The sequence below is a fragment of the Coffea arabica genome, chromosome 2c (genome assembly GCF_036785885.1).
Source record: "Coffea arabica cultivar ET-39 chromosome 2c, Coffea Arabica ET-39 HiFi, whole genome shotgun sequence".
NCBI classification, from domain to species: Eukaryota; Viridiplantae; Streptophyta; class Magnoliopsida; order Gentianales; family Rubiaceae; genus Coffea; species Coffea arabica.
In genome coordinates, this window is record NC_092312.1 from 20,047,104 (window position 1) to 20,068,722 (window position 21,619).

The following is a 21,619-nucleotide window of genomic DNA, read 5'->3' on the forward strand; positions in this document are numbered from 1 at the left end:
ACTCTATTTCAGAACCAAAAAGTAACAAAAATCTGCTTTATCTACCATAGTTGTAAGCAAATATGTATGAAAGAAAATTATATTAAGTTAAAAGTATTTTACACATCAGATTACATCTTAGCATGTGTCTGCATGGCCACCCAAACAAAGGCCATTTTAGTAGAACCCAGCCAAAACATGATTCTAGAACATGTCCAAATAATGGGAAAAGAAAAACAACATCAGCATTTCTAGCATTGCTGCAAAGGTAACTTCAAATACTAGTAATGACAAAAATAGCAACAGCAACACCATTTCACATCAAAACACATTCAGGTGTGCGCATAACTGTTGAACGTCCAGTTGCAGCAGTTGAAGATCCTTGGGTAGAAAACACAGCATCTCCAAATCTAATACTCTTGGTTTGAACCTACATGGATGAGGGGCATCTTAGTGCATCAAACTACTACTAGGGGTGGTAGCATGTAAACATAGCCAAAAGACTTGAACTCACCATTCCAGTTTTAGTAGCACCTAAATTGGTTTTAGAACTTCCAGTTTTAGCATCACCCAACTTGGTTCTTGGTCTTTTAGTTGTTACTGAAGTGGTTGCTTTTGAACTTGTACATGGTACGCTGGTGGGAGCAACAACAGTAATTGAACTCAAATTGGCACCAGATGTAGGTGTTCTTGTCCACTGTATCATCAATAGGAAACAATAAGTGAGCACGTATAAAATGGCCATGCATGCAGAGTTTTAAAATGTAGGCTTACCAGTTGGGTTGGAGGGGGCTGGCCAGTCTTTGAAGTACTTGGAATCTGCATAATAAAGGTAGTTTTTAATCATTGCAAGTGTCTAAAATTAAATTAGTTACATACAAATACAAAAGGAACTCACCATGCTAGACTCAAATGGGATATATGTTTTACTTGTTGATATCCCTTGACCATTCCAAAGTCCAATGCCACATAGTGGCCCATTGTTATGGTCTGAACCCCTACCCTTACCCCTGCCCCTACCTCTACCTCTCATTTTAGCTTTAGTTGGGCCTCTTGCAGTTGTAGATTTAGTCACATCAACATTTTGCACGATATCAGCATCAGTATTTCTCTCAACATCAGCATCAGCATTTGTAGAGTGGCCTCTACCAGCTCCTCTCCCTCGTTTAGTAGGCCCTTGCATCTTGCAATACATCAAAAAATGACAGTCAGATGTAAATAGAAAAAAGCCAAGCAACATTTATTGATTGAAGTTACCTGTGCAGTCACTGATTTTCTTTGCCTCACAAATGAACAACCAGTGACCTTGCAACTTCTGGCATTGTGGTCAGTATGACCACAATGACTGCAGTGAATTGGCAGCCCTACTTTAGATAGTTTTCCAACATGTAAGTCCTCCAATGGAGCCTTTTTTCTAACTTTCTTAGGCCTGCCTGGAGCTATCTTCCTACGAGGTGGGAGTAATGTATCACTGCTAGCATTCACCCAATTTGTTTGGTCTGGCATAGGCATAATAACACCAGCATATGCCTTTACATATGTTTCTACTAAATAGCAATTATCAACATATGCATATGGATCTTTGTTGTCTTGCACAAGTCCAGCACATGCATGGACACATGGAATTCCTGTCATATCCCACTCATTACATGTGCAAGACCTTTGAACTGCATTAACAGCAAAAGTTCCTACTATACCAGTCACCTCATACACCTCTCTTGTAGACACAAGTGCATCAAACTGAGCTACCTGTTTTTTCCTCTCTTCAATTTTCTGACAGATCCTCGGACAAATATGAGACTTCACCTTCTAAATTCAGTCTCTTTTTTCTTGAAATCTGCACATAATCTGTTTTCGAATGGCCTCAAACATAGTCAAAATAGGCTCTTCCCTAGCATCCTTAATGTATTGATTGAAGCTCTCACATATATTATTGCTTAAAAGGTCACATTTTGTCCTTGGAGAAAAGGTGTGTCTGGCCCATAAGTTAGCTAGTATGGAACTAAGCCATGCATGTGCTTCTGGGGCTACTAAATGTAACTCTCTCATTTTGCTTTCATAATGACAGGGTAAATAAGCCCTGGCTGCCCCCCACATTAAATCTCTTAGGTGCTTATCCTTGAATTTCTGTTTGAAATTAGCACACATGTATCTAACACATAATCGATGCTCCACTCCAGGATACTTATTCTCAATGCAATCAATTAATCCCTGACATAAAAACATAAATAATAGAATTAGTGAAAGAAGTGAGTGAGGAATAAAGGAAAGTAAATCAGATTGTAGTGGTGCTGACCTTTTGTCTATCTGATAGAAACACCCAACCCCTTTCAATTGAAGTGCCAATGGCATCAGTAAGGATGTCCAAAAACCACCCCCAACTATCTTTGCATTCAGATTCAACAAGTGCCATAGCAATTGGGAACATCTGGTTATTAGCATCCCTACCAATTGCAGACATAAGCTGTCCTCCCATGATCCCCTTAAGGTGACATGCATCCAGTCCTATTACAGGCCTACATGCATTTACAAAACCTTCTTTTTGTGCAGTAAACATCACAAACATTCTCTTGAAAATTGGACTTTTACAAATATTGGACTTTTCAGTTACAATAAATGCCACTGAACCTGGATTTCTTTGTAAAAGTGTAGCACAATAGTCTCTTAATCTTGCATACTGCTTTGCACATGACCCTTTCACTGCTTCCTCTGCTTTCTTTCTTACTCTATACATTTGAGAGTTTGTACAGTTCAGGTTATACTTCCTTTTTATGCTCTTCTTGAACCCTTTTACTTTCATATCCGGATGGTCAGCAATCTCCTCCATAAACATCCTAGACAGCCACCTAGAATTTGCACTCTTGTTCTTGAAAGACCATGGACATCTATGAGGTACGCCTTTAATGGACTTCACTTGAAGTGTAACTTTGCTTCCATTATAGCCACTAGCATATATTCTCCATCCACATTTATTTGAACATATAACCACAGCTTTATCTTTGTCATTCTTAGTGAAGGTAACTTCAAACCCATTCAAAATTGAATACATTCTAACTGCAACTCTAAAATCATAAATATTGCTAAAAATTCTGCCTACAGTCAATTCAGGATTTTTTAGATCCCTTTCCATGTTAAACTCAGGAAATTCATGCTCCATGCCTTCATCATTTGAATCATAAACTGGTTTAAGTATTTCATCATCACTAACATCTTCATCATCGACCAGTTTTTCATGACCTTTGGAGTTAAGGTATGCATTATATTCTTCACTAATCAGTGCCACATACTTAGCATAATCAGTCTGTTTTAGGTGACAATCTACTTCACCACCATCCCTCTCTACATCATCTATAGGGTCACATGCATCATTTAAATCATCCCCATCTAGGAAAAAATCAAAGTCAGAGTCATATTCAATTTCCCTACAACCATCCCGATCACCTTCCTGTGAAGCATCTGAAACATCACTTTTGGCCTCATCATTTTGGGGTTGATCAGCATTAGGATTTAGATTTTGTTTACCATTAACCTCAATATTATCCTCTGCAACAGTTCTATCAGCATGCAAATATTCTTCAGGGATCTCACCAACATAAAGTTGTATGATGTTTTGAGTTCTATTTGCCTCAAACATTTCTATAACAATTTGGTCACTGTTTAACAGTTTAAGACCAACCTTAAAGTCAAGATTCCTAACCCTATAGTACACATCTGTTTCATGTGATATTCCAGCATCTTTGAAAGCATCTCTTAACTCAAAAATTGACATCAAATCAGGGTCAACATCATCAAAATTAGCAACTTCTCCCCCCACATACTGTATATTTGGGACATAGGCAAAATGGCCTCCGTAGTGAACCTCTAAAACATAGGTTTTGAAGTCCATTCTTCTGTAATCACACAAAGGTAATTGTTTTTAGTGCATGCACAGGTAATACAGAGCAAGTATCTTTTATTGTCCCACAAAAATAAAAAATCCTAGTTTGTCTATCTAACAACCAACATATAACCATCCAAATAAACAAAAAATCCAACAAATTAATAATTAAAAAAGACAAACCCATCGTTTTCCATCCTAACCCGACAATGACTTGTTATGAACTTTAAGGGACCACACTAACAGATTTCAAACAAATAATTGTCTACATATTAAAGCCCATGCAGTCATTAAAAAAACCCATACCATTGTTTCTGTGCAATAAAATTGATTAACAATTAGAAATTTCTAAAATCGAGAAAAAATTGCAAAATCGAACCTCATAGATCTGCCCAAGCTCTCATAATCTCCTCTCATAATCTTCAAATTCAATTCTGCCGTCTGTTAACAACCACATCGATTACCCATTTTTTCATTCAAGATTGCACAAGAATTTTCAATTTTGTTAGTGGACGTTTTGCTAAGGCTTCGGGCACCAGTGAAGAGAAAGTAATCCGACAAAGAAAAAAAGGAAGAGAAAGTGACCCGACATAGTCAAAAGGGGACCTTTGTCTGTTCTGTTCCCTAATTTCTTTTTCTTTTTCTGTCCCATGCTAGATGGAGGGAAATTTCCCTCAATTATTTCAGGGTAATTTTGGAAACTTGCATTTCATAAACCAGCGTATATGGGTATTTTGGGTTGTTCAATGTTTTCATAAGGATATTATTGTCTTTTCAATATTTCGTTTATGTCCATTAGAGTTGACTGTTAGTTTTTGGGGTAGACTGAGGAAAAACAAACGTTGGGGGGTAAAGTGAGAAACGGTCTATACTTAAAGGGGATAAAGTGCGATTAACCCTTTTGAAAATCCAAATTATTCAAAAATAGTGAACTTTTCATCATATAAAGTTTTAAATTAGTTCATTGCATGTTTTATTTTGTGCATATATATATTTATATAAATTATTTTTAAAAAAATTCATTGAACCGAGATTGAACTGGTCCGATCGATTGAATCTCGACCCTTTCACCTTACCGGTTCAATTGACGGTCCGAGTTTTAAAAACATTGTGGTATACACCCCTATTCCAAAAATTGAGTTAGTCAAGTACAGGTTCGGTGCTGTAAAATTCAATTGACTGATAGAGGTCAAACCGTCCAGTCAAAGGGACCGGACCAGACAGGTATTCAAAGCTGACGGGCGTTTGCCATGATTACTAGTCCAGTCCAGCTTGCCCGTTGCCAGGACAAGTGGCCATAAGCAAATCTAATCCTAATCTAGTGGCCACCTGCTTTCCCACTGTGATATCTTTATAAGGATCGGAAACCAAACTGAAGAGAGCAATTCCCTTGTCCGCAAACGCGTTACACTGCAGCCAGTTACAATCTACAGTCACATTCACCCCCAAAATGCAGAAGCAGAGAGCAGCCCTTGCATTTCTTCTGCTTCTTTTCATAGTAGCGGTGGATTTGGAGGTTCCCATCTCAGCTCAAGTCAACTGCGAAGATGCTTGTACCACCGCCTGCGTTAATCCTGACCGTACGTTATTCACTCTTCCTTTTTATCTGGGATATTTCCTTGAATAACTTTACATAAGAAAAGGGCCGGGACTTCAAATGATTTACTAGTTTTTCGTTTTCCCTTTTTTTTTTTTGGGGGCTTCCGCTGGATTCGCTGATTTTGTGTTTATTTTCATCTTTCAGCTAGGCTAGAGGCACGTTGTAATATCAAGTGCCAGATAAGGTGCGGTCCAGGTAATTTCCTGCTGCTTTTGAACTAGAAAATTTTCTTGATTAATTGCCACCCCCACCTCACTGCCCCAGTTAAAGCTATGATTTTTCTCCAAACCCGTCGAAGTATTGGGATATCTAGAACAGATCTACCTTTTGCCCTGGCTCCTTTCCTAAATGTTGATCAGTCCACCAAAAGTTTGGGCTAGCATGTTGTTTCTCTGGAGAGGAATATCATCATTTCTGGAAATGGAAGCTAATCCATTAGGCTGTGGCCGACATATCTAGTAGTGCGCAGTACTAGTACAAAAGCAAGACTGAAAAATTGATCCTACGTATTGCTCTTTGGCATTGCACTTTTGCTAGGTCTGTTCTGTTTCCATCTTCGTCTTTTGTATGCTTTGATAGTTTGATGATGATGAATCAGATTTTTGGATGTCAGTTTTAGGCTGCCTTTTGTCATTCTGTCTTATGTCTAGTAGCATTTTCAGCTTAATATTAATGTTACCACTGGCCAGTGGCAACTCCACTGGAGGATGAATGGCTGAATTAAGTATTAAAAAGATACTTATGGGTAGGATAGAGTTGGAGGCAGAACTGCAGAAAAAGGTTGTTAGAATATCTTTCTCCTTCATTAAGCTTAGATCCACACATTTTAGCTGTTACAGTCGTAACCTTGTGAATAAAGTACCTTGCAAATGCAATTAGTGGAAGGAGATTGGGTAATTTGGTACTCAATTTTGAGAATTAACAGAAAAATTTGGAAAGCAAAGTAGAATTTATTCAAAGATTTGAAAATAAGACCCTTCCTTCATCTAAATTTTTTTTATTTATTCATAATAATAATTTTAAAAAAAAATCCTTCATAAAATCAATGTAATTATCCTCTTTTTTTTTTCGCAGTTGAGATTTGCTTGGTTATGTGATCTCTTTATTCTTGTACAGATGATGCTCGAGCTAAGCACAATTTAGGTGGGAATTGAATCCATAGTGAAACAAACATCTGGAGCGCGTTGGAATTGGTAAATGCCTAAATGGTTAAAGCTAAGGAGCAAGGTAGAAGTGGAGTTCCAATTTCCACTTGGGTTGTTTGCCAAAGGAGATTTTACTAGTAGTACTGTTTTACTATCATTTACGTCTGTTGTTCTTATGAGTTACCAAGCCAAAAATAAAGAAAATCGGCCTTTCAGCTGCCTTTACTACATAAAAAAATACTACTAATTCATGGATTTCCAATTTCGGAAATCAGGAAATCTTGTTGATTTCTGTTTTGCTGGCTGCTGGCTGCTGGCTTGTATCTCGTAGTAATAAGAGTTAATGCAATTTTCAGTGTGCGGTCGTGTCATGGTCACGATGCAGTTCTCCTTTTCCATGTCTTTAATTGCCGGTAATTTACTGCTAATAAGCATCCATTCTTTTGTTTCAAGAAAATAGCAAGTATGTTTCTTTGTCCGATTTCAATATGAATTAATCTTTCTTTCACCGGCATTGGTTGGAAATATCCTGTCAGAATTGGATGAATAATAATCATGCAAAATTTGAATTTAAAATTTAATTTTTGCACACATATCATGAATTTTCTACCATCATGGTAGTTAGTGTGTACAAGATTTATTCGATGGATATTATGAGCACATAAATAAATTCGTAGCAGCATTGGGTATCGTGCATAATAATAATGAGAGTGTTTGGATATTCAATTATTTCAAATAATATTTAGCTTGCATCATAAACACGTTTTCCAACCTATCTTTTTATATTTTCAATCACCTTTTTATCTCACATACATCATATCACAGAAAGTACTACAGTAATTATTCCAAATAATATTTCAAATAATACACTATTCAAACAAATCAAATTAATATTTCAATATTATGCATGTTTGGTTGACCCATGCTCTGGAGGCTACCGTTTTCAGCTCTGATGATAAAAACTAGTACATCCTAATTTCGACATGTTTGAGGAAATTCGCTCCTACAAAGAAACTAGAGACTAGAAACCAAACCCACCTGTTACTCCGCTTAATTTTATTTCAGCATCATTCGTGTAATATTAAAAAAAGAGAGAGAGAGAAAGAACGAAAGAAAAAAGAATCCAAACCCATGTATGAAAGCCAAGGGGGTTCATATTAGCCATTATGACTTGAAAATCTTGTAGCGGATTAGGCAAGATCCAGACAGAGTTGAAAAATCTTATGAGTTTCGCCAATTCTGGAAATATTATTGCAAGGGGTTCAGATGGTGCCTCAGGTGGAATGTTATTGTATAGCAAATGAAATTTGTTTTATGGGCAAAGGAATAAAATAAGTGGGATGATAGTATACTCTTCTAGTTCTTCTAGCCAAGCAATTTGTAATGGAATCTCTGCTGTCCCCCACGCAAGCCCAACTCTGCCTCGGGTACAAAACCAGAAGGGAGCTGACATATCAACAATGCTTAAAAAAAGAACTTTGAGATCATGGATTGGTCGATGATTAGGTTGTGGTTGTTAGGTGCTGAAAGGCAATTGCCCAGATCTTTTAGCGCTCGAGATGCATTGTGGAAACTCTCCAGGAAAAAAAGCAAATAAAAATGGGCTTGTACTAGCATGCTCCTTGTATGGTTTCTAAAGATTTTGTGGATAATTAGTTGCATAGAAAAGTGTAGGAATTGAAAGCATTTTTTTTTTTTTTTGTAAACGCATCGCACACTCAAACTGGTCTTAACCTAAAACAATGGCCATTTTCGTCCATTTATTTTTTACCCAAACGTTTATTTAAGAGATAAATAATACACCATTTCTATACAAAAATATGTATATCGTTGAATGAAATAGAGGAAAATGCTCCTGACTAGGGATACTTTAATTAGATGTGGGGCTCTCCGTCGAGAGAGAGCTAACCCAAGACATTGCGGGAAAAAACCAATTCTGAGTTCTGATAAGTAGATCGCTAATTCCAAGCAGGACAAACCTTCATAAAAGTTCGGTGACCACGAATACATCTTGTCTTTTGACCTTTTGTAGTAACACATTTTCTTGGGAAAATGTCACCGAAACCTGCACGTTTCCACTAATTGCACCAACCCACTCGAGCTCTCCACACATTATGACTATTTCTATAGAATATATGCAATTACCTTGTCTGCCCGTAGTACATGTATCCTTGATGTTTTTTGACGAGCATCGGTCTGGGGTAGAACATAAAGACTTTGATTGTCTCGAATAATTTGGCAAGACTACATCCACTTATACACACACACATTTATATATGGATGGTTAAGATATTTCCAATCACGCCTCTCAGTTTATGTTTACGAATTCACGACTATTCTATGACAAGGTTATGACTGCGTACATATCCTATAAAGCAAGGATTGGGTATACTAGATTAAAGGTTCGATGATCAACTAATGCAAGTATGCAACATCTTGTTATCCCCTAACTACTCTTATAACTTATAGAAGTATTTGTTTGGATTGTAAGTTATTTGGGATATTTTTACTGTAACACTTTTTGTGACGTGATGTATGTAAGATAAAAAAGTAATTGGGAAGATAAAAAGGTGCATTGGAAATTGTAATGACGATGTAAGCAAATAAAATTGGGAAAATAATGCTCAATCCAATCAAACGTATCATAACAAAAAAAAAAAAAACAGAGCATATTAATTTTTATGGCTTCAAATTTGATACAATATAGCAAACTCCATAAATATATAGTAGTAGCAATTTGAAGCCACAAAATCTTGTCTGGATTGGCATGTCAATGGATAGGGTTTGAGTTGGGTTCTTTTAATTCAGATCTAGACTCATCAAATTTAGTTAAATTTAAATCCACATTCAGATCCCTGTGGGTCTGAAAAAGTAACTTCATACCTAAATCCTCATGGATTTGGAAATCCAATGGATATCCACAGTATTTTTCTAAACATACTAATCTAAAAATATATTAAAAGTATATAGAGTTAAAAAATAATATAAATATCATCTAATTTTTATTTTTAAATAATAAATTTAATATTCAATAAGTTGATTACAACATTATGAACTTAAAAAAAAGAATTATTATCAACTACTTCTATTCATTTTCAAAACTTCAATTACATCCACACCCAATTGTTCGTTTGTTTGCTTTCACTTTATCTCCTTTTCCTGAAAAAATTATAATGACAACTAGGATTAGTTTAAAAAAAGAAAACAATCACGAAATCTTACTGTATTCAATCAAATGGTTATAGAATATTATATTATTTTATAAAATTATTGATATATATACATACGTACTTACTTAAATAAATAAATATATATATATATCATATATACATGAGTCTAAGTAGGGTTTGGTATGGTTTTGGATTTGATATAAATCATAAAAATTAAAAGCCATTCAGACCCATGACTCTCTTACTGAGTTTGGGTTTGTGTTTAAAATAAGTTAAAGCCAAACACTATTCAAATATATTGGGTCTGAATTAGATTTGGCTAAAATCTGACCCATTGACATACCTAATCTGGATGATAAATTTTTATTAAATTTTTTTATGGAATATACTTCTGACACATTTTTTAATTATATTTTAATTTAAAATTATATTACATCATTAAAATAAATTCTTTGAAACAAAGATTTTAAAAAGGAAAAAATCGTTCAAAACGTCCCTCACATTTTGAAATTTTTTTTTCCATTCCTCACTTTTAAAAGTGTAATTTTACGTCCCTTACAAATTCACATTGATCAATTTTGGTTTTTATCTAAGTTTTTTACTAATTTTTGATCGGAATCTACCCATTGCAAAGTATCTGTTGTATTGGGTAGACTGGGTTGAGTGGGCTCCCTTAATGGTCCCCGCGTCTTATAATATTACAAAGATGCTCAGGGCGGACACGTGGACGGTGGATAGGGGGTCCAGGATGGACGGTCTGGATTTGATCTCAGAAAGAGAGAGAAAAAGCAACCCAGGACCTGGGTTGTGTGTGCCTGGGTTGTATGGCCCACTTTGCGGGCCCTCCCTATTTGTAAGCTACAATTAATCTGTTTAGGTGAAATTAAATAGAGATATATTACATCGTATTCATACTGTTCAAGTGAAATTAAATAGATATATACATGGATTTAAAAATAAAAATTATTCATATACATAGTCAATGAGAGATGAAAAAAATTCATTTTATGAAATGTGAATAATGAAAAAATTCATTTTGTGAAATGTGAGAGACTATGAATCGGATTATGTAAAATTTGATATGATAATTTTGTCCATAAAAAATGATCATATGCAAAGCATGTGGTGGATTCTGATCAAAATTAGTCAGAAACCTAGATAAGGACCAAATTTGATCAATGTAAATTTATAAAGGATGTAAAATTATACTTTTAAAAGTGATGAGCGAAAAAGTTATTTTGTAAAATATGAGGGACGTTTTGAACGTTTTTCCTTTCAAAAAATTGTAATGCAATCAGGATCTTTTAGTCTAAAGACTTAAATAAAAACATAGCTCTATTCCATAGATCATAAATTTACTTATCTCACGCATGATTGGTGTGTGCTCAGACATTTCTAATCAGTAGAGCTCCCAAGGTTCCATGTATTACAACTAATGGTATTGTATGTCCAATTTTAGTGTGAGATTCATGCGGCTCCTTACACATATAATGATGAAAGATTAAAATGAAAGAGTTCAATTAAGGAGTAAAATTACGTATCCTGTAAAGCTAGGGCTGATGGGTAAATCTTACATCTTTCTTGTTACAGGGAAATATTACAGTCCCTTTTGAATATCATATGCATAAGTAAAATTTACTGTTAGATAGTGAAAGAAGTATTATTGATCCTTAGATTAAATATGAGTAAATGACATGTTTCATCGTTCACGTTTTGCAAAAGTATTCTTTTCATTCCTCACTTTTAAAACAAAGCAAATTCGTTCCTGATATTTAAAAATTTAAGTTATTTTATCTCTGAACCCAACTTTCAATCTGAATCAAACCATCTAATATTTAGTAATAAATTTCGGAGATAGAATTAATAAATCATTTGGTTAACTCTATCACATTCATATGATATTTATTGAACCAAAAAAGAAAAAAAATTAAAAAGTTATAACATAAAAAGACCGTTCTTTATCTTGGAATAGTATAATTTCTTTTTTGGATAAATCTTTTCATGCATCGTTAGTATATACACTTGCGAGTAGATGTATACCATACAAATAAAATTTAGTGTTTAAATTTAAATTGAAATAATGTGACAGGTCAGTGTATATAATGACAATGTAGGAAAGGTTGATCTTTTTTTTATGTTATAATTTTTTATTTTTTTGTTTTGAATTCATTAAATTTCAAGTAGATATTAAGTTGAGTTAACCAAGTAATTTATCAATTACACCCTCTAAATTTATATTCGGGTTGTTAGGTGGTTAGATTCAGATTGAAAGTTGATTTCAAGGATGTAATAGTTTTAGTTTTTAAATGTTAAGAACGAATTTGTTTCATTTTAAAGTGAGAGACGAAAAAAATAGTTTAGTGAAATGTGAAGAATGAAACATGTCATTTTCCCACTATTTAAACTATTTATCTTTAGTGAAATATACAAGTTAAAGGAATAATATCCAAAGAGACTAAAAAATATTCCCTTGTCATGGGGTCTAAGAAATAAATTAAAGACATGCTTTTTAAATGTAAGAATCAAGAATATTGGAATCATAAAAGCTCATAAATTAATAGCACGTTAAAAATTGAAAAGAAAAATAGTGCAAATAAGTACATACACCATCGTACCACGGGGAATTAGTTGTTTAGAAGTGAGATTGACACAACATACACTGGAATACAGAACCTTATACTATAAGCATACGTGGAAAATTATTTAGTAAATCGACAGTAAATTGATGAGTTGCAATGCATCATCCTGCAATTGCAATTTTAGCGACTCATAGTTTTGAAAGTTGAATGTTACTTGAGGAAGAATCAAAAAGATTTTGCAGAATCCTAATCATCATTGTGTACACAAGTTCAATTTAGTTTGCACATTCGTTCGTCTTGATATCTAATTCAATGCACTTTCATCATGTCATTTTCTGAACACCCCTCTACTTAGACCATGATTTCTTGAGGTATATTATATTTGATCAACCCACAGGAGCACCAGCTTCAAGCTGATCCAACTATAGGCCTTTCTGAGGAGAGCCAAATTCCAATTTTTCTTCTAGGAGTGACTTACTTCAAAGGTATGCCAACGCTGTGTACTTTTATTCTCCTAGTATTTGATAGAAAGCGGTGCAAGCTAGCCATCTTCTAACTGCATAATTTCTTGCCATCCGGCCACAGGTCCACAACGTGTAGTAAAACACCAGGAAAGCAAAAATCATATACTCCCTCCCTTTTTTTACTCCCTCCCTTTTTTTATAACTGACGTTTAAAAAATTTGCTCTTAAGTACTTTTATCTGTCGTTGTATTATTCCCATGTAGCATTAATTATTTTTTCACAATTTTACCCTTTTATCTCTCTTTACCAATACAGAGCTCTTAATTACTACTCCTAGTAATTATTACTTCTCTCTTTGCTTTTGGCCTAGTAAAACAGCACCATTCAATACTCTAGTGAGAGAAAACATGAGTGAATTGGACAATTAATGAGGGTACAAAAGGAAAGTAGTGTATAGATTTAAACAATGAAAAACTTTTCTTAATTGGTGTGCAAAACCTTAAACGTCAGTTATAAAAAAATGGAGGGAGTATAACATAACTGATGTTTAAGAAATTTACTCTAGTGTACTTTTATCTGTCGTTTTATTATCCCTATACAATATTAATTATTTTTTCACAATTTTACCCTTTTATCTCTCTTTTCCAATACAGGGTTCTTAATTACTACTCCTAGTAATTATTGCTTCATTTTAGAAACATTTAGTTTGGTGGGAGTTAGTTTGCATTGCTTTTAGCCTAGTAAAACAGCACCATTTAGTACTCTAGTGAGAGAAAACATGGGTGAATTGGATAATTAATGAGGATACAAAAGGAAAATAGTGTATAGATTTAAGTAATGAAAAACTTTTCTTAATTGGTGTGTAAAACCTTAAACGTCAGTTATAAAAAAAAGGGAGGGAGTATTCACTTTCAGATTCCAAAAAAAGAGAAGTTGATCAGCAATAGTTTTCCTAAAGAACACACTAGAACATTACTACGTACATAATTCCCAAGAATTCCAAACGTAATAAAATACACGAACTTCAATTACAGCTTTCATGCCTTAAATATCAGCATTAATTCATGTAGTATTTTCGGACTTTGGAGTGGCTTCACCTACTTTATTAATTTCACTTGGTGCGTCGTGTAGACATGTTTCCATCCCACCGCTCAAGAGTTTCTCAACTTTTAGAATTCACAAAATAGGTGGGTATACCATTTACATTCATTTAATAAATGGGTATGGGTATATCCAATTAAACATCATTTAAAATTATACTCCCTCCCTTTTTTTTATAACTGACGTTTAAGGTTTTACACGCCAATTAAGAAAAGTTTTTCATTGTTTAAATCTATACACTACTTTCCTTTTGTACCCTCATTAATTGTCCAATTCACTCATATTTTCTCTCACTAGAGTATTAAATGGTGCTGTTTTACTAGGCCAAAAGCAAAGAGAGAAGTAATAATTACTAGGAGTAGTAATTAAGAGCCCTATATTGGTAAAGAGAGATAAAAGGGTAAAATTGTGAAAAAATAATTAATGCTGCATGGGAATAATACAACGACAGATAAAAGTATTTAAGAGCAAATTTCTTAAACGTCAGTTATAAAAAAAGGGAGGGAGTACATATTTTTAAAATTTGTTTGCATGGCTATTAACAAGAAAAGACCGTATTTTATTATTATTAGTTTGGTAAGAAATTTAAATGTATTGCTTAACACTCACTAAAAGTTGAATTTAAATTTATAATTATTTTTAAATGAACAAAAATTGGTGAACCAAATCAACTCATTACCCATCAATTTAATTGGTTTAACTGAATGCCCATTCAAAATTAATGGACGGGTTTGGGCTGATTATTGATTGGTGCGTTTGAGCAAGTCAACATAATTGGATTGTTATGAACACCTCTAAAATTATGCCACATATATTTAAATCCGTTAATAGTAATCAAAGTCATATATACTACCTATAAAATAGGTATCCTTAAAGTTTTCATTCATAAAAAAAAAAAAATAAAAAATTGTGCAGTAGCATCAGATTTTGGTAATTGTGGGGGAAATTTCTAAGGTTGGAAAGGCTCGGCAACCAGCATTCGCCGTTATGGTAAGAGTCCGAAGAGCATAAACTCTTGTCTACCTTTTTGTGGTAAATCAGTGGTAAGGCCCCTTTAATTCTTAGTGGTTTGGGGTGAATTGGTGGAGTAGAACGTAGGCTGTGACGTACGGTTAATCGTACAGCTATCATCCATGTATCTAATACTAACAAAAACTCAATGTAAAGTGTAAACAATAAAAAGAAGAAGAAATTCCAAGAAAGAAGAAGAAAACAGCCATCAGCCATGCAACCTCGGAGACGTCTGCTTATTGCTATCTTCTCTTCCGTCTGCAGTGCAGTCCAGCCAGCCAAGGGTTATTCAATCTTTTTCGCACGCGTCACCATGCCCTGTTACACTTGCAAATCAAGAAGAGAAAAACGAAGAAAACCCCCCACCTGCTTTCTGACGTGGGGAAATAGCAAAGTTCTTGATTACGCTACAATAAATAGCTGTACTCTGTAACCCTCCATGCATGTTTAGCAACCCTTTCACCCGCCTATATAAAGCCTTCTTGGCTTCCTCCACCGATAAACCCAACCCCTCTCAACCCCATCTGTCTCAACCCAACTAATTCTCCCTCACCCTGTTATCTATATAAATATTGACAAGGAATACGTAAACCCCTTAAGACTGCATCTCTCACTAATAAAATAACATTAAAAAATCAAGAAAAAAGAAAAGCAAGAAAGAAGCGAGAAATTGTGATTTTCTTGCTTGTTTTTTCTTGCTCAAAGACTTGAAGGTTAGAAAATGATGACAGTGGCGAGGTTCTGTAATAGGCTTCATGGGATGAAGCCAACCATGATGATGGTAATGGTTCAAGTAGCACTGGCGGGAGTGAATATATTCTACAAATTGGCCGCAAATGATGGAATGAGTATGAGGATCATGGTTGCCTACAGGTTCATGTTCGCCGCTGCTGCGGTTGTTCCTCTTGCCCTCTACTTCGAAAGGTAATCCTCCTGTGTCTTTCCGTCGTCTACTTCAAGTTCATATCGAAGGTGTTTAATTTAATTCCTGCTAGCTATTTTAATTATCCCTCTTTTCCAACCGGACAATCTTTCTGAGTTCAGAAAAAAAGTACCATCCCTTTTGCCTGATCTTTGAAAGTACTACTGTTCTTAAACCTTTTTGTCCACGTACGGCCTTTCCAAAGCGATAAAAGAATCGAGAAAGTCCCTCACTTTGTCTTCCGGATGGAGAAATGCGATCTTTACTGCATTCCAGAATAGATGAGATTGAGCTGAACATAAACAAATCAAGAATACTTGTTTTTCGTATTATTTTTAAATTACTAATTAATCAAGAATAATCCGGACGTTGGATACTTTTATAAGAATTTCCTTGGCGAGCATCATTTCAAGTAGAAACGCATGCACGAGGAAACTTTGAGAAACATCAACCAATTTTGTGTGTTATCTATGCAGGAATAGCAGGCCGAAATTAACGTGGATGGTTCTTTTCGAAGCATTTCTTTGTGCATTTTTCGGGTATGTGGGAATCCGGCCTACTGTTACATCGATGTCCATTCTCATGGCAAACTTTTGGGACATAATTAGCAAAATCGCTCTAATCTTACACTTAAATATAGCAATTAAAGATTGAATTAATGAAGGAGCCAGCAGATTTTGATAAATTCACTGACACGCAGCATTTCTGTGTTCGTACAGTATTTATTATTAGTGACTCTTTAATGTTAAGGAAGAAAATGGAAAGAAAGTTAATTTAATTTACTATTTCTTTCCATTTATGGTATAAGTTTCTTTTCTTTCTTTCCATTTTTTTTTTTTTTTGGTGTTTCTCCCCTTTGCACAAGGAACTAGTAGTTCTGGTGGTTGGTTGATTCATATGTGAGACAACTTTTGACTATTTTTAGATACCGGCAAACTTGTCACATGCGACTGGAAATCGATGGTGCTGAAGAGTACACTTGTAAAGCTCTAAAACTGAACTCACTAATCAGCTCTGCATGCAGGGGATCATTGGCCCAAAATTTGTATGCACAAAGCTTAATACTGACGTCAGCGACCTTTGCTTCAGCAACCACGAATCTGATTCCGGCGCTAACCTTCATCATAGCCGTATTTTTCCGGTAAATGTTTTCTGAAATCTAAAAGTATTACTAGTAATCTGTCAACAGCTGGAAGGCATCACACCGCACAGTTGATCTTCTAATCATCAATTAATTTTGATCAACCACAATTAGGTTGGAGAAGTTCGAACTGAAAACCAAGGCGGGCAAAGCAAAAGTGACAGGAACATTAATATGTTTAGGTGGGGCAATGCTGCTTACGTTTTACAAAGGAGCTGAAATCAATCTGTGGTCAACCCACCTTGGCCTTCTGCACGAGAACAACCGCCTTCACGCTGGACACTTGGCAGCGTCCCATCAAAATTCCAGGAATCACATTCTAGGTCCTCTTCTTGCAATATCTAGCTCTTTCTCTGCTGCACTGTCTTTGATTTTTCAGGTACCCTTTTTTCGATTCTCTTCTTCTGAAACTAATTTCCATATGTTTTTTTTCTTAGTCATTTGTTCTGTTCTGAGCAAGAAATACATTCATTGGTTGTGACCATTTGAACGTGTATCATAATAGGCTAAAATGAGTGAGAGGTACCCTTGCCATTATTCGAGCACAGCTCTAATTTGCTTAATGGGATCTCTGCAAACTGTAATTTTTGCGCTTTGTGTGGAAAATAACCGGTGGAGTGAGTGGAAATTGGGTTGGAACATCAGACTCCTCGCAGTATCCTACTCGGTATGTTTAATTCTTAGTTCGACACTTATTACAGGAAATTGAAACAAAGTGGTCATTCAATTTATTGTCCATATCATTACGAATCACCGGATTATGCAGTTTCCAAGTTCTGCACATTCCACGCGTTCTTCTTGTTCTTGCAGGGTACGGTGGCTTCAGGAATAATGATAACAGTTACAATGTGGTGTGTGAGGATGAGAGGCCCTTTATTTGTGTCCGTGTTTAGCCCTCTTATGCTTATACTCGTCGCGATAGCGGGCTCCTTATTCCTCGACGAGAAGTTGCACTTGGGAAGGTAAATGTTTCCTCTTTTCTTCTCAGTATTTTGGTTGTTGTCACTAGAACAGTTCAATGTATTTTCTTCTGTGTTTCTATAACGCTCGAACTTGTTCCAGTGTGCTGGGAGCATTTGTAATAATCGTTGGGTTGTACTCGGTGCTATGGGGGAAAGGCAAAGAGATGAAAAGAATCAGCCAGTTGATGCCAACTTGCGATAAAACTGATGAGCAAATTGAGATGACTGCCGAGCCGGACAAAAATGCAAAGAGTTGCAGTATGATGGCTTTGGGGGTTAGTCCCAATTTTCTCCCAACTTCAGAAACTGAAGCATTAGATACTGATCCAGAAGTTCATTTAGAAGAGGCAATATCCACTCCCGATGGGAAGGCCTAGAATGAACCAACTTTTGCTTCCAAGTTTTTGGATGGTATATTTATTGCAAGAAAGCTCAGTTTACGTGTCTCTCAATATCCAGATTTGTACTAGTAATTTTGCCTTTTGGTGAAATAACCTGTATTGACAGAGACACCTATTATCTTCATTTTTTTTTTTTTGGGGGAAAATTTAGTTTAGCCCGGGCAATCTTATTACTAATCACTAATTAGGATTCCGTTCTCTCTCAATTGTACTTCTTCACAGCCCAAATGAATTTCTTTTGATTAATCAATTGAATTTCTTGCTACTACTTTATCTTTACATTTGGATTGATTCGTACATGTATCCCATAAATAACAACTCTTAAAGTCTTTCTTGGCCAAAAAAAGTCGAGGCACCTTTATTTTAATGCAACCTATCCATAAAGAACTGGTAACAGGCTTGTCCCGAGTTATGCATATCCACATTGATATCAATATTAGTTAATAGTACGAGATTACGAGTCTTTTAATGCACCGAGTTTTTAATCTACATGAGAATTTCCTATCACCATGTCAACCCTCCTAAATATTTCTAGGATCAATTTAAATTTCGCATCATTCTTTTGGTTAATGAGCAAATTATACAGAATATTGCAGTTCATTATTGGTCCATAGCTTACATAATCTAATGCCCATGACACAGTCCCAGGCCTACTGAATTTACTCATGCGGGTAAGTTGTATTTATGCTTTCAGGAAGAAAATGTTCAGATCGATGTTCAATTTAAAAGGCCGAAACCTTTCACGAAGGCCTTCTAATTTTTTTAGCTGTCTTACCAGTTCACATCCAACTTTAGATCTACATTCTATTTATGTCACTTACCAAAATTTGCTTCAAGTTTCATCTTGATCACACCATATTCTGGAAAAAGTTGTGTCGATTGTTCTGTGACATGCACTCTCTACTAGCCACCACGGTGCTTTACAAGAGTTGCTACATTGAGGTCCAATCTCCTTAGTACCCATGTTACAGTATTGATTTAACCGTGAATCCAGGTATAGATCGGCTATATTTCGAACCATATTGTTTTTCATCAAATAAACAATCGTGATATCCCTACCAGTTAACTGCATCAATTTCGTCCCTTAAAAGAATGATGCGATCCTTATTTTAGTGGATTTGTAACAATACTTTTTTGTCCCCTTGATGACTTCGAATACCAGTATATTTCGATTGTCCGAGGTTTCCTCCGGCAGTCCCACCACATTTCATTCATGAAAATATGATCACAAAAATCCAAACCAGAAGCTAACCCTTTGCTATTTATAGTGAAGCTCAATGTCCCAGTTCATCTAAACTCAACAGTAGCAAGGCATTGTCGAATGCAGTATGTTATCCTTTCTGCTTAGAGTTGATACAGTTCTTGTAAACTCTTCCGGCCCTTCTGCCATTCTGCGTCTGTGTGGCTCCTTCATATCCATACAGAATATATCTGCACAATTTAAGCTTGATAAGAAGTATTACTAAATTTTACGTCTTCAATTCCTCCAACACGAGGTATACTCCTGATCGGTGGGTAAGATTTTTCCCCTGCTGTAGACCGTCCAATTTTGCCACCAAAATGAACAGAACTCATTCCTGGCACCCTTCTAATGCCCCTCATTTTAAGAACCCCTCTGAAAGAGTCAGCCTTCTCAGGCTTACCTACTGAGGCATACATGTTAGAAAGCAAAACATGATATTCCACGTTTTGCGGATAAATTTGAAGTAGCTCTTGCATAACTCTTTCCCCTAACTCTAGCTTTCTATGGACAATACAGGAACCTAAAAGAGATCCCAATACAAACTCATTAGGCTGCATTGGCATTCCCATTATTATGGTCTCAGCTTCTTCCAGATGTCCAGCCCGACCCAAAAGATCCACCATACAAGCATAGTGCTCCATTGAAGGCTTTATCCCATACCTACATTCAAGGTTTGAGAAAAAAACTCGACCTTGATCAACTAAACCTGAGTGACTGCAAGCATTTAAGAGAACTGTGAAAGTCACATCATCAGGATTGACCTCCATTACCATCTGATCAAACATATCTAAAACAACGCTACCCTTTCCATGCACTGCAAGACCGTTTAGCATAGCGTTCCACATGGCCACATTCCTATGATGCATTGCCTTGAATACTCTACAAGCCGCAGCTATCCCGCCACATTTAGCATACATGTCAATCAAAGATGTAGCGACCATAACATCCATTTGAATTCCCATCATTTTAACTGAATGGAGATGCAACCACCTGCCCATCATAACATCCCCCGATCGGGTACAAGCCGATAACAATGAACAGAGTGTAACAAAGTTCAAATCTAGCCCATGATCAAAGAGCATCTCCTTGAGCATTTTAAAAGCCTCCCCAGCACACCCATTCTCAACATACCCCGTGATCATTTTCGTCCAAGCAATCTCATTTCTCTCTGGCATCTCATCAAAGACTCTCCTCCCACTTTCCAGGCATTCCCATTTGATCACAGCATCCAAAAGAACCGTCCAAGAAACAGCACTCCTTTCACTCATCTCATCGAAAACCCGCCTCGCTTCACGCATTAATCCACATTTTGCATACATACTCATAGCCGCATTGCAAGCCTTCATACTATTATAACAGAAACCCATCTTGACCAGGCAAACATAACCTTGATACCCCAACCATTCATCACCCAATTTCGCACAAGCACAGAAGAAAGAGACCAGCGTAATTTCGTCAACTGGAACTCCAATACTTCTCATAGTGATGAACAAATTGAGGGTTTCGCGAGGCAGTCCATCTCGAGTATAACAGGTCATTAGGGTAGTCCAATCAACTGTGTCTTTATGCGAGCGGGGAATTTCGTCGAATACCTTGCGCGCAAAGTAAGAATTACAGCAGGCAGCGTACAAATGGAGGACGGTGTTGCGGAGGAATGAGTTTGGGGCAGATAAAGCCAGCAGACCGCTGGTTATGGCTGTGGCGTGGAGCTTCTGGCCCACGCCCAAATCTGGGTGGCGCGCGGCGGACCTTAGAAGAGCTCGGTAGTGACGAGCCAGTGATGAGATATGGCGGGTACATTCGACCATCCTGAAACATTATGTACGCAGACATAGACGTAACCAGATCAAGATGCATGCTCGATGCTTAGCTCCTAGTAAGTGCTAAGACGAGTCTTTAGAGTCTTGAGTTGGGCTGCCAAAAGTTTCAGATTCTAGCGCTTCAACTCATTATGTAGACTTGAGAGCCTTTCCTTAGCATCTGCCACTAGATACAATTTTATTGTCATTATTATTCATTGATTT

General features: G+C 36.1%; 2 protein-coding genes and 1 long non-coding RNA gene across 3 annotated transcripts; 2 read left to right on the forward strand and 1 right to left on the reverse strand.

Moving 5' to 3' along the window:
* Positions 1–5,132: 5,132 nt before the first annotated feature.
* Positions 5,133–6,999, forward strand: LOC113726702 (uncharacterized). The gene is made up of 3 exons (XR_003457611.2): positions 5,133–5,436; positions 5,601–5,651; positions 6,573–6,999. It is a non-coding gene; the product is annotated as an uncharacterized lncRNA (long non-coding RNA).
* An 8,360-nt stretch (positions 7,000–15,359) lies between these two features.
* On the forward strand, positions 15,360–18,620 carry LOC113726698 (WAT1-related protein At1g68170). Its single transcript, XM_027250560.2, has 7 exons — positions 15,360–15,850; positions 16,325–16,387; positions 16,873–16,989; positions 17,104–17,368; positions 17,495–17,656; positions 17,800–17,951; positions 18,052–18,620. Exons 1-7 carry the CDS (start codon positions 15,648–15,650, stop codon positions 18,326–18,328), a joined length of 1,239 nt encoding a protein of 412 aa, XP_027106361.1. The 5' UTR covers positions 15,360–15,647; the 3' UTR covers positions 18,329–18,620.
* Positions 18,621–19,305: 685 nt separating this feature from the next.
* LOC113726703 (pentatricopeptide repeat-containing protein At5g15340, mitochondrial) lies at positions 19,306–21,619 on the reverse strand. Its single transcript, XM_027250562.2, has one exon. The coding sequence runs from the start codon at positions 21,401–21,403 to the stop codon at positions 19,793–19,795; it is 1,611 nt and encodes a 536-aa protein (XP_027106363.1). The 5' UTR covers positions 21,404–21,619; the 3' UTR covers positions 19,306–19,792.